At 38.2% G+C, this 23,384-nt stretch overlaps 1 protein-coding gene across 8 annotated transcripts in view; it reads left to right on the top strand.

The window, feature by feature from the left end:
* DMXL1 (Dmx like 1) overlaps window positions 1–23,384 on the top strand; it is a 175,844-nt gene that overhangs the window by 9,916 nt on the left and 142,544 nt on the right. For 5 of the 8 annotated variants that reach the window (XM_050794413.1, XM_050794408.1, XM_050794415.1 and 2 more), the window contains exons 3-5: window positions 15,791–15,916; window positions 19,407–19,478; window positions 22,370–22,448. In XM_050794413.1, the coding sequence (XP_050650370.1) occupies window positions 15,791–15,916; window positions 19,407–19,478; window positions 22,370–22,448 (277 nt within the window). Of the gene's footprint in view, window positions 1–1,200; window positions 1,393–15,790; window positions 15,917–17,846; window positions 17,980–19,406; window positions 19,479–22,369; window positions 22,449–23,384 lie in introns of those variants that run through there. The other 3 variants (XM_050794410.1, XM_050794409.1, XM_050794414.1) reach the window with 2 other exon arrangements.

Below are 23,384 nucleotides of genomic sequence, written 5' to 3'. Positions count from 1 at the left end.
CCGTCAGGCCTACCAGGCCTTGGTCCTCTTCTTGTTTCATTCTACATGCAGCTCCTGGTGTATAGTCTGTGATGGTGAGATCCCTGTCTTGAGCTTCATATTGATAATTTTAAATACCTTTTGGATTGTTCCACTTGAAGTTACTACAAATAATCAATTTTAAAATGTTTTGCACGCCCATAATCCCAGCACTTTGGGAGGCTGAGGCAGGTGGATTGCTTGAGGTCATGAGTTCTAGGCCATCCTGGCCAACATGGTGAAACCTTGTCTCTACTAAAAATACAAAAAATTAGCCAGGTGTGGTGGTAGGTGCCTGTAATCTCAGCTACTCGGGAGGTTGAGGCAGGAGAATCGCTTGAACCTAGGAGGCAGAGGTTGCAGTGAGCCAAGATCGTCCCGCTACACTCCATCCTGGGTGACAGAGCAAGACTTCGTCTCAAAATTAAAATAAAATAAGTAAAATGTTCCATACTCAGTCAACTCCCCTACCTTGGTGCACCTTGCAACCCACACCCCCATTTGTTTTGTTTGTCCTCCTGTGTTCATTATCTCTGTGAATGGTTCCATTATCCAGCTATTTTTTTTAAGCCAAAGATTTGGAAATATCCTTAACACCTAATCCATCTACATTTTTCTTATACAATCAGTCAAGCCCTGTAGATTCTGTCTTCTGAGTAATTTTAATGTATTTCCATTTGTCTTTTCAGTAGTGCTGTTACTCTGTTGAAATAGCCTTTTAACCTGTGTCCCTGTATTTAATCATGCTTGTCTTCAACTTAAACAATACTGCCAGAGGGACCATTTTAAAAGGCAGATTAGGATAAAGTGTGAATTCTTTCCAATGCATTTTACTGTACTTTTCTAGTCTCTCATCACTTTTCCTCCTCCCTGCAGTAGTTGCCTCCCTAAACTTCAGCTGTATCTAACGTCTTTCCATTTATACAGTAAGAAATGCTTTCTTATTTCCAAGCCATTTCACAAGCTGTTCAGGCAGCGTTTCAATTCCCCCTCCCTATGCAAAAAAGGCATAAATCTGGCTAACTGATCCCTAAAACCTTGGTTTAGATGTCCCTATTCAGACTAGATGATCTTCCTATTTGTAGCCTATCTTGTAATTGCTTTTTCAGTTGTTACCCACTAGAATTGTACTACCTCTAGGGGCAGTGACTTCATGTTGCATTCCAAACAGCTGGCAAGGTAGGGCCTAGTAAATACATGAGGACAAATGGGACAAAGAAAGCCTGTGCTGGAATCAGAAGAGCTCCAAGGACTAAGCTGTCTGTTGTGGGCAAGGCAAAGAAGACAGCTGCGTTTGGGCTGCCTCCCCTTCTTCACTCCCAGCTTAGAATCCTCAAAAAGTCAAATCCAGATGACTTCTTGGAAGGCCTTGGGGTAAGGAAGTGTGATTTCAGCTTTCCATTCCCTCCCCACAGAAATAGCACTCTTTCTTGATTCATTTAACTAACATTTATTGATGCCGTATGTGTGCGAGGCATTGTTTATTGGTAGCTAAAATCTTTACCTGAGTCAGAACCTTTTTAAAATAAAACATATTTTAATGTGTAAAAACTGCTTGAGAACATACTTTGACTCAAACGTCTTCAGACTTAAGTCAATTAACAGGTATATATAGTTGGCGTCTGGTTACGTTTTGTTTTTATAGGAGGAATAAGAACCCCTAAGTATTGGATGCAAGAAGTGTAGATGAGAAGTTAATTTGAAGAAGATATAGAGCTGCAGAAACAAAGATTGAAGACCAACTTACACTTTACCAATTTTAACCAGAGGTGCCCTTGCTTAACCTTTTCGTTTTAACTAATGGGGACAAATTGAGTCTGTACATGGAGAATTTTGTTCTTGTGTGTATTCGAAGGTAATTTTTGTCCATAAGTGATAAAGGATTTAAGAAAAGAGTTCCTTTGGAATTAAAAATTGAGTTTTTACTGCATTTGGGGTCCTGCTATCTAAAAATATGAGAAAGAATTATGAATAAACATGATTCTTGCCCTTCGGGAGCCTAAGTTTATTGTTGTCTGAATTGATTGCTGACATAATTATTTCCCAGAGAAAGTTTTAAGATAACGTGTGTGTATGTGTATGTGTGTGTGTATTAATATGTTCTTAGAATGCTTTATAAAATCAATTTTTATTTTTTTTATTTTTAGTTTTTTTTTAGAGACAGAGTCTTACGGTGTTTCCCAGGCTGCAGTGTAGTGGCGCAGTCATAACTCACTGCAGCCTCAAACTCTTGAGTTTAGACAGTCATGCTACCTCAGCCTCTTGAGTAGCTGGGACTACAGACATGTGCCACTATGCCTGGCTTATTTTATTTTTCTAGAGACAGGGTCTCACTCTGTTGCCCTGGCTGGAGTGCAGTAGTGTGAACACAGCTCACTGCAGCTTCAACCTCCTTGGCTCAAGTAGATCCTCCCACCACAGTGTCCCAAGTAGCTGGGACAACAGGCACGTCCCACCATGACTGGCTAATTTTTAAAATTTTTTGTAGAGTGGGGTCTCATTGTGTTACCCACACTGGTCATGAACTTCTGGGCTCAAGCAATCCTCCCGCGTTGTCCTCCCAGAGTGCTGGGATTATAGACGTGAGCTACGATGCCTGGCCTTATTTTATTTTTTAATTGATGAATAATAGATGTACATGCTTTCAAAGTGTGATAATTTAATACATTCATATAATTTGTAAAGATTAAATCACTGTACTTGGCATATCCAGCACCTTAAATATTTGTGTTTATGCTAGAACTATTCGAATTCTTCTAGCTATTTTGAAATATACAATGGATTATTGTAAACTACGGTTACAGTACTGATCTGTCTGACACTAGGTCTTATGACTTCTATCAAACGTTTATTAGTACCAATTCAATTTCTCTTCGTCCTCCCCACCAACACCCTTAGCCCTCTGGTAACCATCAATCTACTCTCTATGAGATCCACTTTTGTAGTTCCCACATATGAATGAGAACATGTGATATATTTGTCTTTCTGAGCTTCGCTTATGTCACTTAGAATGACCTCCAGTTCCATCCTTTTTATTGTTTGTTTATTTCTTTATTTATTCATTTGAGTCAGAATCTCAAAAAGGCTGGAATGCAGTGGCCTGATCTTGGCTCACTGCAACCTCTGCTTCCCAGGTTCAGGTGATTCTTGTGCCTCAGCCTCCTGAGTACCTGGGATTACAGGCATGTGCCACCATGCCTGGCTAATTTTTTTTTGTGTGTGTGTGTATATATGTGTGTGTGTGTATATATATGTGTGTGTGCATATATATATGTCTGTGTGTGTATATATATGTCTGTGTATACATTTAATAGATAAGGGTTTCGCCATGTTGACCAGGCTGGTCTCAAACTCCTGGCCTCAAGTGATCTGCCCACCTTGACTTCCCAAAGTGTAGTTCCATCCTTATTGCTGCAAATGGCAGGATTTCATTCTTTTTAATGGCTGAATAATATTTCATTGTGTACATATACTACATTCTTTTCATCCATTGATGGGCACTCACTTAGGTGGATTTTATTATCTTGGGTACTGTGAGTAGTGCTGCAATAAACATGGGCACATAAATGTCTTTTTGATGCATTGAATTCCATTCTTTTGGATATATACCCAATAATGGAATTGCTGGATCATATGGTTGTTCAGTTATTAGGTTTTTGGTTTTTTTGAGATAGAGTCTTGCTCTGTTGCCCAGGCTGGAGTGCAGTGACACAATCTCGGCTCACTGCAACCTCTGCCTCCTGGGTTCAAGGGAGTCTTCTGCCTCTGCCTCTGAGTAGCTGGGATTACAGGTGTGCACCACCACGCCTGGCTAATTTTTGTGTTTTTAGTAGAGATGGGGTTTTATGTGAGACAGGCTGGTCTCAAATTCCTGGCCTAAGGTGATCTGCCTGCCTTGGCCTCTGAAAGTGCTGGCATTACAGCCCTGAGCCACCGTGCCTGACCAGTTACTAGGTTTTTGAGAACCTGCATACAGTTATTCATAGTGGTTGTACTAATTTACATTCCCACCAACACAGTACAATGGTTCCCCTTTCTCTGCATCTTTTGAGAACATCTGCTGTCACCAGTCTTCTTGTTAAAAGCCATTTTAACTGGGGTGAGATGATATATCTTTGTAGTTTTTATTTGCATTTTTCTGATGATTTGTGATGTTGAACATTTTTTCATATACCTGTTGGCTATTTGTATGTCTTCTTTTTAGAAATGTCTGTTCATGTCTTTTTCCTTTTTTTTTTTTTTTAAGACAGAGTCTTGTGCTGTTTCCCAGGCTGGAGTGTGGTGGCTCGATCTCGGCTCCCTGCAACCTCTGCCTCCTGGGTTCAAGCGATTCTCCTGCCTCAGCCTCCAAGTAGCTGGGATTACAGGTGCGCACCACCATGCCTGGCTGATTTTTGTATTTGTAGTAGAGATGGGGTTTTACCATGTTGGCCAGACTAGTCTCAAACTCCTGACCTCAAGTGATCCGCCCGCCTCGGCCTCCCAAAATGCTGGGATTTCAGGCATGAGCCACCGTGCCTGCCCTTTTCCCCAAAAGGGTTCTTTTTGCTTAAAATTGTTTTGGCTATTTGGGGTGTTTGTGGCTCCACATAAATTGTAGGGTCATTTTTTCTATTTCTGTGAAGAATGTAATCTGTATCAGAATACCAAAGACAGTCTTCACAGAAATAGAAAAAACGATCTTTGGCCGGGTGCTATGACTCACGCCTGTAATCCTGGCACTTTGGGAGGCTGAGGCGGGTGGATCATCTGAGGCTGGGAGCTCGAGACTGGCGAGTGACCAACATGCAGAAACCCCGTATCTCCTAAAAATACAAAATTAGCCAGGCGTGGTGGTGGCACATGCCTGTAATCCCAGCTACTCGGGAGGCTGAGGCAGGAGAATCGCTTGAACCTGGAAGGTGGAAGTTGTGGTAAGCCGAGATTGCACCTTTGCACTCCAGCCTGGGCGACAAGAGTGAAACTCCATCTCAAAAAAAAAAAAAAAATCCTAAAATTGTTTTCGGTATGGTCATTTTAACAATATTAATTCTTCCAGTCCATGAGCATGGAATATCTTTCCATTTTTTGTGTGTCTACATCAATTTCTTTCATCAGTTTTATAGTTTTCCGTGTAGAGATCTTTCACTTCTTTGGTTAAATTAATTCTGGCTGGTCACGGGGGCTCATTCCTGTAATCCCATCACTTTGGGAGGCTGAGGAGGGAAGATCACTTGAGACCAAGAGTTCAAGACCAGCCTAGCCAACATGGTGAAACCCTGTCTCTACTAAAAATACAAAAGAATTAGCCGGGCATGGTGGTGTGCACCTGTTGTCCTAGCTACTCGGGAGACTGAGGCATGAGAATGGCTTGAACCCAGGAGACAGAGGCTGCAGTGAGCCAAGATTGGCACCACTACGCTCCAGCCTGGGTAGCAGAGTGAGAATCTGTCTCAAAATAAATAAATAAAATAGTAATAATAATAATAATAAATTCCTGTATTGTTTTTTGTTCTTTGTAGCTGTTGTAATGGGATTGCTTTCTGATTTCTTTGGCAGATTGCTCACTGTTGGTGAGCATACAATGGTATATGCTGTTCTGTACACCATTGATGTATAGAAATGCTGCTGATTTTTGAATGTTGATTTTGCATCCTGGAATTTTACGGAATTTGTTTATCCATTCTAACAGGTTTTTTTGGTGGAGTCTTAAGGCTGTTCTGAGTATACAGTCATATCATTTGTGAACAAGGCTAATTTGACTTCTTTTCCAATTTGGTTACTCTTTATTTTTTTCTCTTGCTTAACTGCTCTGGCCAGGACTTCTAGTACTGTATTGAATAAAAGTGGTGAAAGTGGGCATTCTTGTTCCAGATCTTAGAGGAAAAATCTTCAGTTTTTCCCTATTTAGAATGACGATAGCTGTGGGTTTTTCATAAATAATCTTTATTATTGTGAGGAATGTTCCTCCTATGCCCAGTTTGTTGAGGATTTTTATCATCAAGGGATGTTGAATTTTATCGAATGCTTTTCCAGGATCTATTGAAACTATCGTATGGTTTTTGTTCTCGTTTCTGTTAAGGTGATATATCACATTTATTGATTTACATATTGTATTCGTCTCTTTTCATGCTGCTGATAAAGACATACCCAAGACTGAGCAAGTTACAAAAGAGGTTTATTGGACTTACACTTCCACGTGGCTGGGGAGGCCTCACAATCATGGCCGAAGGTGAAAGGCACATTTCACATGGCGGTGGCAAGAGAGAGAATGAGAGCCAAGTGAAATGGGTTTCCCCTTATCAAACCATCAGATCTCGTGAGACTTATTCACTCCCGCGAGAACAGTATGGGGTAAACCACCTCCATGATTCAATTCTCTCCCACCTGGTCCCTTCCACAACACATGGAAATTATGGGTGTACAATTCAAGGTGAGATTTGGGTGGGGACACAGAGCCAAACCATATCACATATGTTGAACCATCCTTGCGTCCCTGGTATGAATGCCACTTTATCATGGTGAGTGATCTTTTAGTGTTGTTCAATTTGGTTTGCAGGTGTTTTATTGAGAATTTTTGTATCTGTCTTCATGTGTGATATGGGCTTGTAGATTTTTGTTGTTGTTGTTTTGTCTGGTTTTGGTGTCAGGATAATGCTGGTCTCCAGATGAGTTTGAAAGTCTTCCTTTCTCTTCAATTTTTTTTGAAGTGTTTGAGTAGATTGGTGTTAGTTCTTCTGTAAATGTTTGATAGAATTCAGCAGTGAAGCCATCAGGTCCTGAGCTTTCCTTTGATAAAATACTATTTATTATGGCTTCCATCTCATTACTCATTATTGATTTGTTGAGGTTTTCTATTTCCTTGTGGTTCAATCTTGGTAGGTTGTATGTGTCCAGGAATTTATCCACTCACTTCTGGATTTTATTGAATTTGCTGGTATATAGTTGTTCATAAGGATTCTTTTTATTTCTTTCATCTAGTTGTTATGTCTTCTTTTTAATTTGTTACTTATTTGGGTCTTCTGTTTTTTTGTTAGTCAAGCCAAAGGTTTGTTTATTTTCTTTAACTTTTCATTAAAAAGTTTCATTTCGTTGATCTTTTTGTCTCAATTTCATTTATTTATGCTCTGATCTTCATTTTTTCCTCGTATGAATTTGGGTTTGATTTGCTCGTGGTTTTCAAGTTCCTTGAGGTGCATTATTAGGTTATTTGAAGTCTTTCTACTTTTTTTCTTTTTTCTACTTTTTAAATATAAGCATTTATTGCTTTCAACTTTTCTTAGTACTGCTTTTGCTATATCCTATAGATTTTATGTTGTATTCCCATTTTCATTTGTTTTAAGAAAGTTTTAATTTCCTGCCTAATTTTGTTACTGATCCATTGGTCATTCAGGTGCATATTTGTGAAGTTTCCGAGGGTTTTCTTACTTATTTCTAGTTTTATTCCATTGTAGTGAGAAAAGATACTTTATATGATTTCTCCTTTTAAAAAAATTGTTCAGACTTGTTTTGTGACCTCAGATATGTCTATTTTTGGCAATAGTCTATGTGCTGATGAAAATAATATGTATTCTACAGCCGTTAGGTGGATGTTCTTTAAATGTCAGGCCTATTAGATCTAGTGTATCGTTTAACTGATGTTTCTTTTGTTGATTCTTCTGTTAGATGATCTGTCTATTACTGAGAGTGGGGTGTTAAATTCTCCTACGTTTTGTATTGCATTCTATTTAGATCTATTCACGCTTGCTTTATTTTTATTTATTTATTTGTTTGAGACAGAGTCTCATTCTGTTGCTCAGGCTGGAGTGCAATGGCACGATCTTGGCTAACTGCAACCTCTTTCTCCCAGGTTGAGGCGATTCTCCTGCCTCAGCCTCCCGAGTAGCTGGGATTACAGGCACCCCCACCGTGCCCGGCTAATTTTCGTATTTTCAGTAGAGAGAAGGCTTCACCATGTTGGCTAGGCTGGCCTCTAACTCCTGACCTCAGGTGATCCGCCAGTCTCGGCCTCCCAAAGTGCTGGGATTACAAGTGTGAGGCACCATGCCCAGCAGTGTTTGCTTTATATGCTTGAGAGCTCTGGTGTTGGGTGATGGAGATATTTATAATTGTTATATCCTATTTCTAGATTGACTGCTTTATCATTATATAGCAATCTTTGTCTCTTTATAGTCTTTGATTCGTAGCATATTTTATCTGATGTAAGTATTGCTAGTCTGGCTATTTTTTGGTTTTCAGTTGCATGTAATATCTTTTTCCACCCCTTTACTTTCAGTCTATGTATGCTTTTATTGGTGAGGTGGGTTTCTTGTGGACAGTATATAGTTGGCTCTTTTTTCTTCATTTATTCAGCCACTCTGTGCCTTCTAATGGGAGAATAAAGCCCCTTTACATTGTGTTATTAGGTTGGTGCAAAAGTAATTGTGGGTTTTCCTTTTAAAAAAAATATTATTGGTAAGTAAGGATTTACTACTGGCATTTTGTTGTTTTTCTGGTTGTTTTTCTACTCCTCTCTTCCTTTCTTACTGTCATCCTTTTTGGTTAAATGCTCTTCTCTGATAGTGTGTTTTACTTTGTTACTGTTTATTTTTAAAGAATTTATTATTGGTTTTGGCACTGTGGCTACCATGAGGGCTCACATAAAACATCTTATTGAAGTGCATTATTGTCTTAAAGCTATGACAGCTTATATCTCAAAGAATAGAAACAAATAAAAATAAAATTCTATATTCACATTTTTGGCTTTCAGTTATCTTAATTTGCATGTTTTTATATTGCTTATCTCTTAAAAAGTTACTGTAGATACTGTTTTTGATAGATTTGTCTTTTGGGCTTCATAATAGAGTTATGAATAGGTTACACACCACAATTATAGTATTCTTCTAAATTTGTATGTGACTTAATTTTTCTATTGAGTTTTATATCTTCCAAAAAATTTTTTTTTTGCATGTTAGTGGTTTTTTTGTTTCATGTTGAAGAACTCCCTGTAGCATTTTTGCAAGTCTTGAAGGTGGTGGATTTTGTCACCCTTTGGGAAATACTTTATCTCTCCTTCATATTTGAAGGATAACTTTGCTGGCTACAGTATTTGTAGAAGACAGTATTTTGTCTTTTAGCATTTTGAAAGTGTCACCTAGCTCCTTCCTGGCCTATGTGGTTTCCCTTGATGAATCTTTTGCCAGACAAATTGGAGCTCCTTTACACGTATATATATTTTTGAGACAGAGTCTCATTCCATCACCCAGGCTGGAGTGCAGTGGCATGATGTCAGATCACAGCAACCTCTGCCTCCTGGATTCAAGCAATTCTCATGCCTCAGCCTCCCAAGTACAGGTGTGCCCCACTTCACCCTGCTTATTTTTGTATTTTTTAGTAGAGATGGGGTTTTGCCATTTTGGCCAGGCTGGTCTCAAACTCCTGGCCTTAAGTGATCCACCCACCTTGGCCTCCCAAAGTGCTGAGATTACAAGCATCAGTCTTGTGCATAGCTGCTTCATTTTTGGTGCTGCCTTTTTTTTTTTTTTTTTTTTTTTTTTGATTTTGAGACAGAGTTTCACTCTTGTTGCCCAGGCTGGAATGCAATGGCACAATCTTGGCTCACCACAACCTCTGCCTCCTGGGTTCAAACAATTCTCCTGGCTCAGCCTTCCTGAGTAGCTGGGATTACAGGCATACGCCACCGCACCTGGCTAATTTTGTATTTTTAGTAGAGACGGGGTTTCTCCAGATTGGTCAGGCTGGTCTTGAACTCCAGACCTCAGGTGATCCGCCTGCCTTGGCCTCCCAAAGTGTTGGGATTACAGGCGTGAGCCACCGCACCTGGCTTTTGTACTGCTTTTAGAATTTTCTCTTTGTCCTTGACCTGTGAGAGTTTGATTATTTTATGCTTGGGGTTAGTCTTTTTTTTTATTTTGGAGAAGGAGTTTCGCTCTTGTCGCCCGCCCCCCCCCCCCCCCCCCCCGCCCATGCTGGAGTGCAATGGCTAGATCTCGGATCACTGCAACCTCCACCTCCCAGGTTCAAGCGATTCTCCTACCTCAGCCTCCCAAGTAGCTGATATTATAGGCGCCTGCCACCACACCTAGCTAATTTTTGTGTTTTTAGTAGAGATAGGGTTTCACCATGTTGGCCAGGCTGGTCTCAAACTCCTGACCTCAGGTGATTCGCCCGCCTCAGCCTCCCAAATGCTGGGATTACAGGCATGAGCCACTGTGCCTGGCCACTTGGGGTTAGTCTTATTTGGGTCAAATCTGTTTGGGTTTTTCTGGCCTTCATCTACCTGGATATTTATGTCTTTCTAAAGTTTTGGAAAGTTTTCTGTTATTTCTTTGGATAAGCTTTCTACTTCTTTCTCTTGTTCAAATCCCTCTTGAATGCCAATTCTTAGGTTTCATTTTTCAAAGTAATTTTTTATATCTTGTAGGCAACTTCATTACTTTTCTTTTTTGTTTTTTTGTTCTCTGTATGTTTTTAAATAGCCTGTCTTTGAGCTCACTGATTCTTTCTTCTGCTTGATCCTTATTCTGTGGAGAGCCTCTAATGAATTTTTTAGTTCAGCAAATGTATTTTTCAGTTCCAAGATTTCTGTTTGAGTTTTAAAAAATATTTCAATATCTTTATTAACTTTTTCTGATAAATTTCTGAATTGCTTGTTGTGTTATCTTAGAGATCACTGAATAGTTGTTTCCTTAAAACTATTTTGAATTCTTGGTCAGAGAGCTCACATATTGCCTACTGGTTAGGGTCAGGTACTGGTTCCTTGCTTTGTTTGGTGAGATCATGGTTCCGTGTTTTCTGCATGCATGCATGTGTTTATTTATTTATTTATTTATTTGACAGTGTCTTGCTCTATTGCGTAGGCTGGGGTGCAGGGGTGAGATCACAGCTCACTGCAGCCTTAATTTACCAGGCTCAAGTGGTCCTCCCATCTCAGCCTCGTTAGTAGCTGGGACTGCAGGCACGTGTCACCACACCCAGCTAATGTTTTTATTTTTGTTTTTTGTAGAGGCAAGTCTTGCTGTGCTGCCCAGCCTGGTTTTAAACTCCTAGGCACAAAGGATCCTCCTGCTTTGGCCTTCCAGTGTTGGGATTATAGGCGTGATCCACTGTGCCTGGCCTGCTGTTTCTCGTGGATGCGTGCACCTGTGTCTTTGCATTTATGGATTAGTTATTTATTGTAGTCTTTGGCTTGTTTTGGTTTATATTGGGTATCTTTATTTAGAGATTCTTCACTGCTAAGCCACTGCCCCTTTTTAGGCTCCAGGTGTTGGCCTTAAGTCCAGGTTCACCGTGGCTGTAGTAAACCGTCAAAGGGCTGCACTTCCTAAAGTGAGGAGATCCCACAGGAGGTATCTCAGCAGAGTGGGAATGCTGGCTAAGGGTTCATGTGCTGGAAACCTGTGGGACAAACCTCCTACAGGGTGGTGTTACAACTGAACAGCCTCTCTCTTGTGGCATGTCCTTTGGCTGAGTTATGGAGCAGTATTTTCAGGGATGCGGATAATAGTGCCTGCCCTCTTTGTTTCTCCCTGTCCTAGGAGATATTTCTTTAGGCACTTGTGATGCTTCTTATGGGTTAGGGCTGTTACAGATATCCTGCTAGAGAACCCAAGATGGTGGGGAAGCTAGCTGTTCACCATAATCTCACTTTTTCCAGTATAGAAACAATGTTTGGGGAAGTTTTCTATGCCCTAGGTGCTGGGCAGAATTGGGGGAGGGGTGTTGTGAATGTGGAAGTCTCTTTGTCTTTTTTCATTTCTGAAAATTGTCTTTTTTCTTTTTTTTTTTTTTGAGACAGAGTCTCGCTCTGCCGCCCAGGCTAGAGTGCAGTGGCGTGATCTTGGCTCACTGCAAGCTCCGCCTCCCGGGTTCACGCCATTCTCCTGCCTCAGCCTCCCGAGTAGCTGGGACTACAGGCGCCTGCCACCTCGCCCGGCTAGTTTTTTTGTATTTTTTAGTAGAGACGGGGTTTCACCGTGTCAGCCAGGATGGTCTTGATCTCCTGACGTTGTGATCCACCCGTCTCGGCCTCCCAAAGTGCTGGGATTACAGGCTTGAGCCGCCGCGCCTGGCCGAAAATTGTCTTTTTTCATTCCTGTGGCCCCAGAACTGTCTTGTCTTCATATTTGAGTTCTGGGTTATTTCTCGTGATAATTTCAGCACTGTATATTTGTTTTGGATTTTCTTTTTATTTAAGAAAAATTCTTTTTTTTTTTTCCATATGGGGTCTTGCTGTGTTGCCCAAGCTGATCTCAAACTCCTGGGCTCAAGTGATCCTCTCTCCTTAGCCTCCTGATTAGGCGGCATTACAGGTGCGACATTGTATGCATCTATGTTTCATTTCCTTTGGAGGTGAGTGAAACACCACCTTTTTGGAGCCACAATTATTGTTTTTTAAATAACAGCTTTTTTGAAATATAATTTACATACCATAAAGTTCACCCTTTCAAAGTGTCAATTTTGGTGGCTTTAGTGTATTAACAATGTCTATTGCCACAATCTGATTATAGAACATTTTCCTCACCCCCAAGAGAAATCCCGTGTCTATTACCAATCACTGTCTATTTGCCACTACCCCTAGCCACTGGCAGCTGCTATCTTACAGCCACTTACATTGCTTGTTTGCTTATTTATACCAACTGCCTTACTGACTCTATGAATCTGTCTATTCTGGAAAGTGAAATAATAAAATATGTGGTCTTTTGTAAAGTTCATCCATGTTCTAGCTTTTATTAATACTTTTTATGGCTTAATAATAATCCTTTGTAGGGATATATACTATATCTTGTTTAGCTATTCACAGTTGATAGACATTTGAGTTGTTTCCCTTTGTGGCCATTATGAATAATGCTGGTATGAATGTTGATGTACAAGTTTTTGTGTGGACATTTGTTTTCAGTTTTCTTGAATACAGTCATATCTTGTTTTCTTGCCGTTTCCTTTATTGCACTTCAAGTATTATGATTTTTACAAATTGAAGTTTTATGGCAACCCTTTGTTGAGCAAATCTGTCAGTACTATTTTTTCCAGCTGCATGAGCTCACTTTGTGTCTCTGTCGCATTTTGGTAATTCTCAAACTATTTCACACTTTTATTATTATTATTTTTGAACAGAGTCTCGCTCTGTCACCCAGGCTGGAGTGCAGCAGCACGATCTTGGCTCAGTGCCACCTCTGCCTCCTGGTTTCAAACAAGCATGTCTGGCCAATTTTTGTATTTTAAGTGGAGACGGGATTTCACCATGTTGGCCAGGCTGGTCTTGAACTCCTGACCTCAAGTGATCTGCCTGCCTTGGCCTCCCAAAGTGCTGGAATTACAGATGTGAGCCACCATGCCTGGCCTCTTTTAAAATTATTATTATACCTGTTATGGTGATCAGTGATCTTTGTTACTATTGTAATGGTTGTGGAGTGCCAATGAACTGCGCTCCTGTAGGACAGTAAACTTAATAAATGTTTTGTGTATTGTGACTATACCACCAATTGGCTTTTCTCTCATATCTCTTTTCTGCTCAGAACTCCCTATTCACTGAGACACAATGATATAGAAATTAGAATAGTTACAACCCTACAGTGTCTTTTAAGTGTTTAAGTGAAAGGAAGAGTTGCACATCTCTTCCTTTAAATCAAAAGCTAGAAATGATTAAGTTTAGTGAGGAGGGTGCGTCGAGATGGGCCAAAAGCTAGGCCTGTTGTGCTAGTTAGCCGTTGTAAATGCAAAGGGCAAATTCCAAAGGAATTAGAGCAAATCTAAATTGTAAACATGTAAAATTCAACACAATATTTTGAGAAACAGTGACAATTAGTATTCTCAAAATTTAATATCAAGGAGAAAAATTAGTTTCTAAATTATTTGAAAGACAACTTCTCTTAAAATTAGCCTTCGGAATTTATTCTTGCTAATGGTCTTATGACAAGTCCTATGATCCCATCATGGATATTTATATAGGAGAGGAGATCATCATGTGGTTTTTTTGTTTGTTTGAGCCAGTTCTTTTCACTTTGTGATACTAGTGGAATCATACTTGATTATTCTTTCTTATTTGTAGGTAAAATTCCAGGCAAACATGTTAAGTAGGGAAGGCCCTGTTGGTGCCATGGAAATAGCAGGAAACCAAGAATCAAGAGATCAGGTTCTGAAGCCCGCTCTGCCGTTAAGACGCTATCAACTTATTTGGGCCTTGATTTTCTTTTCCATATAGCACATTCATTTGTATGTTCTCTCAAGTGCCATTTTAAATATTTTTTTGATAGCATATACAGAATAATTTTGGTTTTGGTAGGAATTAAGATAAAGTATATATGAAGTTTTTTTTTTTTTTTTTTTTTGAGATGGCGTTTCGCTTTTGTTGTCTAGGCTGGAGTGCAGTGGCATGATCTCAGCTTGCTGCAACCTCCACCTCCTGGGTTCAAGCGATTCTCCTGCCTCAGCCTCCCAAGTAGCTGAGATCACAGACATGCATGACCACGCCCGGCTAATTTTGTATTTTTAGTAGAGACAGGGTTTCTCCGTGTTGATCAGGCTGATCTTGAACTCCAGACCTCAGGTGATCTGCCTGCCTCCGCCTGCTAAAGTACTGGGATTACAGGCGTGAGCCACTGCGCCCAGCCTGAAGTATAATTTTTAAATATATGTGCTTGTGCAGAAATGAGGAGCAAGTAGAGAGTTGATAAAAACTTTATGAACTCAGGTTGGAAAACAGTTTGTGTTAAATGTTTTATTATTGTAACGTGTTCCAGCCTATAATATGAATCCTAGGAGAACAACCATGTACCTGTAATGGAAGAAACTCCTGTGATCAAAGAAGGTGGTAGGGAAAAGGATACACACACAAAGAGTTCTAGTTGGGAGAGTTATGTTAACTGTTGTAAAATTGAAAAAGAGCTATGAAATGCCTGCCAACAAGTCTTGAACTGTGTATACTTTCTTTTGTTGTGGTGACTGTTTTTGTAAAATCAAATGTTTCGTTTATTCCATTTATAAATTATTAGCTGCATTCTAGGCCCTTGTTTTAGAATTGAAGACTAGAGTAGAGAACAAGATGAACTTGAATCCTTCCTTTTTGGAATTTAACTTTTAATAATAGATATGGACAATAAACAAGACATTTAAAAATTGTGATATATGCCATGAAGAAAATAAACCGTAATGTGATAGAAAGTAATGGGAGAGATAGTGGTTGGGAACTGTGACCTGAATGTTGGAAAACAGCTAACTAGAAAAGACCAGGCAGATAAACACCTTGAGATGGAAAAAGGAACAGAAACAAGAGCCAACTGAGAGAAGGAAAGAATAGCCTGAGATGGATTTATGGAAGGACCACCATTTAGGATATTGACCGTGGTAAGGTGTTGAGATTTTATTCCAAGTGCAGTGAAAAACTATTGAGGGGTTTAAGCAGGGAAAATTACTTGGTGCAATAAACATTTTTCAAATATCACTCTTTGTGGAAATGCATTAGAGGGAGGAAAGAATGAAAGTTCACTATTAATAGTAGGAAAGGAGAGAAATATCGTGGTTTGGTTTAGACAAGGGTCATTCATTGGAGATGAAAAAAGTGGACAGAGTTGATGCATATTTTGCAGATAGGACTGACAGAATTTGCTAATAGGCTGTATATTGGGAGGTAAGGGAAATAGTTCCAAGTACAGATTTTTTTTGAAGAAAACATCTAAAATCGGTCTTTTAAAACATTTATTCTCCCTGCCTTAAAACATGATAGTTAATACTAGTATTCTACATGGTAAATGTTTCCTTGACACTTCTATCATTTTTATTTTATTTTGTTTTTTAGGCTTATGCATCTGGATGTGACATTGTAATACTGGGAAGCGATTTTGAAAGATTACAGATAATCCCAGGAGCTAAACATGGAAATATTCAAGTGGGATGTGTAGACTGTTCAATGCAACAAGGCAAGGTTTGTAATCTTGTAATATACAAATTTGTTTGGAATATGGTTTTTGTCAGGATAATCTCTGAAGTATGTATTTCCTGTTGAATTAGAGACTTGGCTTTGTTTCAAAGATAGTGTAGCTAGAAAAATTTTTGGCTGTCTAAGATGCATTCCAAGAGTGCCAGAAATTCTATTCTTATATAATTTTAAATTATAGCATCATCTTCTCTGAGAAAGAAATATAGTACTTACTGATATAGAATGAGTCTAAAGCTTACGTATTTAAAAGGTGATTGGATTGGGGGAAAGGAGTAACAATAAATCTTCAACATTTACAAATAAACTAAAGGAAATGATTTAGAGTTTGTTTGTTTGTTTGTAAACAGGCAGTTATCTCCTTGTAACTTCTGTGTAACAAGGGCTGTGTAACTTTGTGGAAATGAAAAACTCTTCTAGAGTTTATAATATTCTAAGGCCATAAGAAAAGTGAAAAACTTTATCTGGACTTCTATTTGCATATGAAAAGTAAAAAGGTAGCCTTGAAAGTAAAATAGTAACAACAAAAACAGAGGAAACAAAGTATAAAATTCTTCTAGATCAGGTTAAATACAGTTCCTATAGTACCAGAATGAGAAAGTCATACTAGTAGGCAAGGCAGCATAATATATAGCTTAAAATAACTCCATGTAGGCATAGATGGTAAGGCCTATGTATAGTTGTAGCAAAACTGGACTGAACTTTGCAAATATACTCATATGGTTCCGCTAGAACATTTTGTGTAAGGAATCAAAATCGTCATATAAGAGTCTGTGAACCCAATCATTTGTTTTTAAATCTAATCTTCATTTGAGGTAAACCTTCTAGTATTAAAAGTTGCTTCCTGGGACCTAAAGATACTAATTATAAAAGGAGTTTCTGTTTTCTCAATCTTTACCTATTTGTTAGACTACTATTCTTTTTGTTACATGGTATTCCTTCCCTTTAATATAGTTACAAGTATCCCCTATCTTTTGTTGAAGCCTCTGATGACTTCTTGCTATACAACAAAAATGCTGTTTATTATGGAATGCTGAAAATCCTTTATTTTTTTATTTTTTTTTCTTTGAGATGGAGTCTCACTCTGTTGCCCAGGCTGGAGTGCAGTGGCGCAATCTTGGCTCACTGCTGCCTCTGCCTCCCGGGTTCAGGTAATTCTCCTACCTCAGCCTCACGAATAGCTGGGATTATAGGTGCCTGCCATCATACCCGGCTAATTTTTGTATTTTTAGTAGAAACGGGGTTTCACCATGTTGGTCGGTCTGGTCTCAATCTCCTGACCTGGTGATCTGCCCTCATTGGCCTCCCAAAGTGCTGGGATTATGTGAACCACGGCGCCCAGCCTATCCTTGAGATTTTTATTTTCATTCTCTTCATGTTTGTTTGGTCTCCTAGCTCTTCTGTTCTGTAATCTTTCTTAACTGTATAAAAACTTGCTTAATACTATCTAGACTCACATGGAGTTGGTTAATGTTAAAAATCTAATTTAATACTTTCCAATATGGGCTATCTTTTTGTAATAGACTATATGACAGTCCAGGTTAGAATGAAGAAATCATGGCCAGGTGTGGTGGCTCTTGCCTGTAATCCCAGAGCTTTAGAAGGGTCAAGGTGGGCAGATCGCTTGAGACCAGGAGTTTGAGACCAGCCTGGGGCAACCCTGTCTCTATAAAAATAAAAATAAAAAGTAAATAACCGGACGTGGTGGTATGCTTCTGTAGTCCTAGCTACCCGGGAAGCTGAAGTGGGAGAATCACTTGAGCCCAGGAGTTCCAGGCTGCAGTGAGCTCTGATTGCACCACGCACTGCAGCCTGAGTGACAAAGCAAGACCCCATCTCTAGAAAAACAAAAAGAGGAATTAAGAAGTCATTTGGTTTTATAATCATTCTAATGAAGAAATATTTTCTTCATTTACAGATATCGGTATTATCAGAGTGGTTCCTTAAAGTATCAGGAAGAAAATTGGCAGGTTCTGGTACCCGGGGACTTTTGACTGTTTGCATTTAAGAAGGAAATGTTCTTTGGGAAGCCAAGGCAGGTGGATCATGAGGTCAGGAGTTCAAGACTATTATGGCCAAAATAGAGAAACCCTGTCTCTACTTAAAAAAAAAAAAAAAAAAAAAATTAGCTGGGCATGGTGGCAGGCGCCTGTAATCCCAGCTACTCAGGAGACTGAGGCAGGAGAATCGTTTGAACTCGGGAGGGAGAGGTTGCAGTGAGCCGAGATCCCGCCATTGCACTTCAGCCCGGGTGACAGCATGAGACTCTGTCTCAAAAAAAAAAAAAGAAAAAAAAACAAAGGAAATGTTAACATCATAGGCACTTGTATTTTTATTATTGCGGTTTTTTTCTTCGTACTGTACTACCACCTAATTCATTTTTCTGAGAAAATTAATCCTCATTTATCCTGTTATTCATCAGCTTCAAAATATTCTTAGCTCATTACCTTGGAAAAGTTCAAATTGTTCACCTTGGTGTGAGGCATTTTACAACCTGATTCAGACCTGCCTTTTTAGTCTCAGGTACTCTATTCTGTTAGAAGGAGCACTCTCTTCTTGGTGGGATGGTGGTCATTCACCTCTAAACATATATTACCTCTTTTAATGTTTACACCTGTGTTCATACTATGCCCTATTTATAAAGTTGACTACTTGCTGCTTTTTGAAATCCCACCCATAATTAAAGGCCCAAATTAACACTTCCTCCAGATCAGTGCAGCACAAGTGAGATCTATATCCTAAGAACTCAGAACGCTTAAAATATCCATTCACGGTTTTTTTCTCCATATGTATGTTGTGTCCTCATACCTTCCTCTTTACTAGATCATATGTTCTTTTTTCTATCCATGATCCATTCATTTAATCTCTCTCTGTCTGTCTGTCTCTCTCTGTTTGATTTCTGATATTTTGATGTTCTTCATATGAGACTCACTCAAGTTTTAGTAGTAGTGACCTTATAAAACAGAGCCAGGAAAGGTTATGATCCATCAATTTAAAGAGTAAATTCAAAGGATAAATAAAGTAGAATATGTTTTAAAATGTACTCAGGAGTTTCCAGAGGAATAGACCTAAGTTATATTTTTGAAACGTTAATATACACTGACAGAATTATGAATTTTGAGGATGGATGACAACAATTAACATTTACTGTGCATATTGTATATCACTTATTATATGCTAGGTGTTTTACAAATGTTATTTCAACCCTCAAAATAATGCTGTTAGGAAGATAGTGTTGTGCATATTATGAACACTGATATGGAAACTAATGTTTGGAGAGATTAAGTTGCTAGTTACGTAGTAAGTAGCAGTTTAGGATTCTAATGCAGATGTGATAGTCTTCAAAACTGACATTCTTAAGCATCAGTGAGTGAAATTGTGTGTATTGGCATAAAGTTACAGTATTCATTTCTTTGCTTTTTTTGATTCATAAGTAAGTTAACATATCCCTGATAAGTTCTTTTTTTCTTTTTAAAAGATTGCAGCATCTTATGGAAACGTTATCTCCATTTTTGAACCAGTTAACCTACCGAAACAAAAGAAAAATTTGGTCAGTAATTTATGATTTTTTCTTTTAGGAATTGAAATGTGTTAAGTATTAAAAGAGCATAAAATCAGAGTGATCATCGAGTACATCGGTATAACTTATATACTATAATTGAACCTACATGTTAAATTCCATTTTGATATTAAAAATATATTTAAATTTTTCATTGGAATAGTTAAAATAAATCGTGCCGATGAATTGTTAAAATGCTTTATTATTTTATTTCTGAAATTTTAAATTTTATAATATTTCAAGAGTCAGTAACCTAAAGTTTGGCACTTACTTTATTGCTAGTATCAAATACCCTCGTCCAGCCATATGTAGTACTTTTTCTTTGTTTTATAATCTACCTTTATACAGGTTTTTTGCCTCTTCAGGGCTTAACTTTCTTGCATTATTTAGATCATGTAATACAATCGTTAATAGGTCAGTGAATGTTTTTCTTTATAAGGAAGCTGTACTCAGAAATAGTTCTGAAAACTGGTTACCCAATAGTTTATAAATATTTGGATCATGTTAGTAGATTTTATAGGTTCTTTAATGCTCATGCCTGTAATCATCTCTACTTCAGAGGGTGAGGCAGGAAGATTGCATAAGGCCAAGAGTTTGAAACCAGCCTGGGCAACATTTTTAAAACAGTTTAGCCAGGCATGGTGGCGCATGCCTATAGTCTCAGCTGCTCAGGAGGCTGAGATGGGAGGATCATTTGAGCCCAAAAATTTGAGGTTGTGGTGAGCAATGATTGCAGCACTGCATTCCAGCCAGGGTAACACAGAGAGACCCTGTCTCTAAAAATAAAAATAAAAACAAACCATCTGAAAGAAGATAAGTATAGTGTCATTGAAAGAGCAATGTTTTGGGGGTCATAGGACTGATTTCTATTTCTGGGTCTGTCTAGCTAGTTGGTCTTAGGTAAGTCAGCCTTATGAAATTCTTTGCTCAACTCTCAAATTGATTAATATCTATTCAGTCTTGATAGGAATATTATTAGGCTAACATGTCAAAGACCATTTAGAAATACATTAATTATAAAGGACTAAACTATTTTAATAGCAGACATACCTTTATATATCTTTTGATAGTTTTCATATCATCTTCACTTAGCTCATTAGTATTTTACAAATTACTTCAAACCTAGTTTGTACAGCTATTATTTCTTCTTTTTACGAATAAGGCAGTAGAGTAGTCTCAAAGAATATAGTGACTTGACCAGTGAAACAGCTGTTAAGCCACAGAACTAAGAGTAAAACCATCTGTATTGATTCCTAGGTGTTAGCATCCTTTTCTTACCTTGTGTTGATGAAAACTATTTTCTGAGTTAATTGATATTTATCTTTAAATTTCACAGTAATGTTCACACTTCTGATTTCTATTTGTTTTTACAGATTGCCTAGTGAATCCAATATTTGAGCCTCTTTAAGGCTTAAGAATTAGTAATTGGCAGTACTAAAAAGAAATTTTTTAGGTGATTACCCCACCCAGCCCAATTGAACAGTGTATTTCAATACTCAATAAATATTTATTAAATAAAATAAGTGGCTTTTGAAAATCACTATGTTATGTTAAAATGCCTTTATTGGGAAAGATAAAATAGAGAATTTCAGTGTTTGCCCATTTTCTCCTTTACTAATTATGAATATAATGTATAAAACTCAAAAAGAGGCTGGTTTGTTGGCTTATCAGCACTGACTTTGCAGAAGGGATAATAAAAACTTGAAGAAGGGCTAAAGTGGATCAAATGGTAAAGTTACAGACTTGAAAGATATATAAAATATATGATTCTAGAATATAGTCTCAGAATCTTCAGATCCTTGTAAAAATATTTCCTTTTCTTTGTATATTACAGAGTATTCTTTTAAGATGGTGGTCTTCATGAGAATTGCACATCACAACTACTGTTGGGTATATGTGCCCAGATCCTGCCCTGGGAATTTCTAAATCTGTAGCTGTAGGATTGTGTCAATGCACTTATATGTCTTGTTCTAGAGAGGGTTCTGGTATGTACTGTGATTGGAAGACGTTCCTGCAAGACAGTGTTTCATGAAAGCATATTCTGTAGGTCACCTATGTCAAAATCACCTGGGGTGTTAAAGTACAGGTTTCTGTGCCCCATCCTGAAACTTTTGAACCTGAATTTTTGGGCACAGGTCTTGGAAATTTGAATTTTTAGTAACATCTCAGGCTATTCTTTGTTGTACCAAAGTTTGAGAGCCACCACATTAAGAGAGTATGAATCTCAATCTGTAATTGGGCTGTGAACTTAGCTTAGTGTAGGCCACAACCTGAATTTAAAAAGAGAATGAAAGTATCAGAGTATGTCACATGTAATAAGGATAAACGTAGGTTGTATTTATTTGTATGTGTATGTGTTCTGGGTCACAATACATTGTATATTTCTTACTGATTTGCAGGCAGAACAAAGGGGAAAATTTTGCTTTAAGAAGTTGTAAGGCGATAAATTATATAGTAGTATCAAAACGTTACATCTTTTATTCTGAATATTCCCACATACCATTATGATCTCAGATGGGGATAAAACAGTAAAGGAGAAGAAAACATCAAATTGTAAAGCCACAGACACATTTAAAATTAAATTTTTAACTGTAACTGTAGTAATAATAAATCAATAATTAAATCTGAGGTTAATAAGACTGTTATCCAAGGTAGCATATGGTTATTGGCTATTTATACTAAAGATAGAATTTTGACCACCAGTAATGGATATTCTCTCACATGTCTTCTTTATCATATATTCTCTATTTTTGTTGACTGAATTGAACATTTTGTTATCTTTAAAATTGTGTTATTGTAAGAATAGCAAGCGTAAACGTACACATTTGACAGAGAAAAGATGCCAATCATAATGGGCTAAATGACTCTTTTCTTAATTTTAGGAATTATATAGTCAGTGGCAGAAAAGTGGCCAATTTTTTCTGGAATCAATAGCACACAATATAACTTGGGATCCCACAGGTAAGAAAATAAGCAGGATTAACTAAAATGAAATATCATTTGCCTAGTTGTTCTTATTTTTATTACTCTCATGTATTTTACTTCTGCTGTGTGTAAGATTGTGGGGAATACCAAAGAGGTAAAATGGATTACCCTTTTAGAGTTTATACTGAAACGAAGACAGATACGCACTGTAAGAAATGAGAGAATGTTCTAAGTGCCATAATAGGATACCCATTGTTTTTGGAAAGAGATATTTCTCTGGAGAATTAAGGTTTTATTGAAAAGGAGTCTTTGGACCTGAGAGTAAACAGACTTTAGCAATGAAGGTTGAGTAGATGGAACAGGAAAAAAGTGAAGTTTAAGAAAATATATGCCGGGCGTGGTGGCTCACCACTTTCCCAGCACTTTGGGAGGCTGAGGTGGGCAGATCACCTGAGGTCGGGAGTTCGAGACCAGCCTGACCAACATGGAGAAACCCCATCTCTACTAAAAATACAAAAAATTAGCCAGGCATAGTGGCGCATGCCTGTAATCCCAGCTACTTGGGAGGCTGAGGTTGGAGAATTGTTTGAACCCGGTAGGTGGAAGTTGCAATGAGCTGAGATCATGCTATTGCACTCCAGCCTTGGCAACAAGAGTGAAAATCCATCTCAAAAAAAAAAAAAGAAATAAAATATAATGAATATTTGTATCAATTATCTATTTCTGCATTAGAAAAGCATCCTCCAAAATGATGGATGGCTTAAAACATCCATCATTTTGTTGCTTATGATTCTATTGGTCAGGAAGGCTCTGTGGGAATGGCTTGTCTATTGTTCCATGTGGTAGTGACTGAAGCAGTTTATCTGCAGCTAAAAGATCCAAGAAAGGCTTTGTTCACATATCTGGGCCTTGCTGCTTACTATCTACTGCAGTGCCTTTGTTCTCCTCCACATGGCCTCTTCTATGGCTCTC

Source organism: Macaca thibetana, chromosome 6, assembly GCF_024542745.1.
Source record: "Macaca thibetana thibetana isolate TM-01 chromosome 6, ASM2454274v1, whole genome shotgun sequence".
Classification (NCBI taxonomy): Eukaryota; Metazoa; Chordata; class Mammalia; order Primates; family Cercopithecidae; genus Macaca; species Macaca thibetana.
Note: the sequence above shows the minus strand (reverse complement) of the source record. Positions and strands in the feature narration are given on the sequence as shown.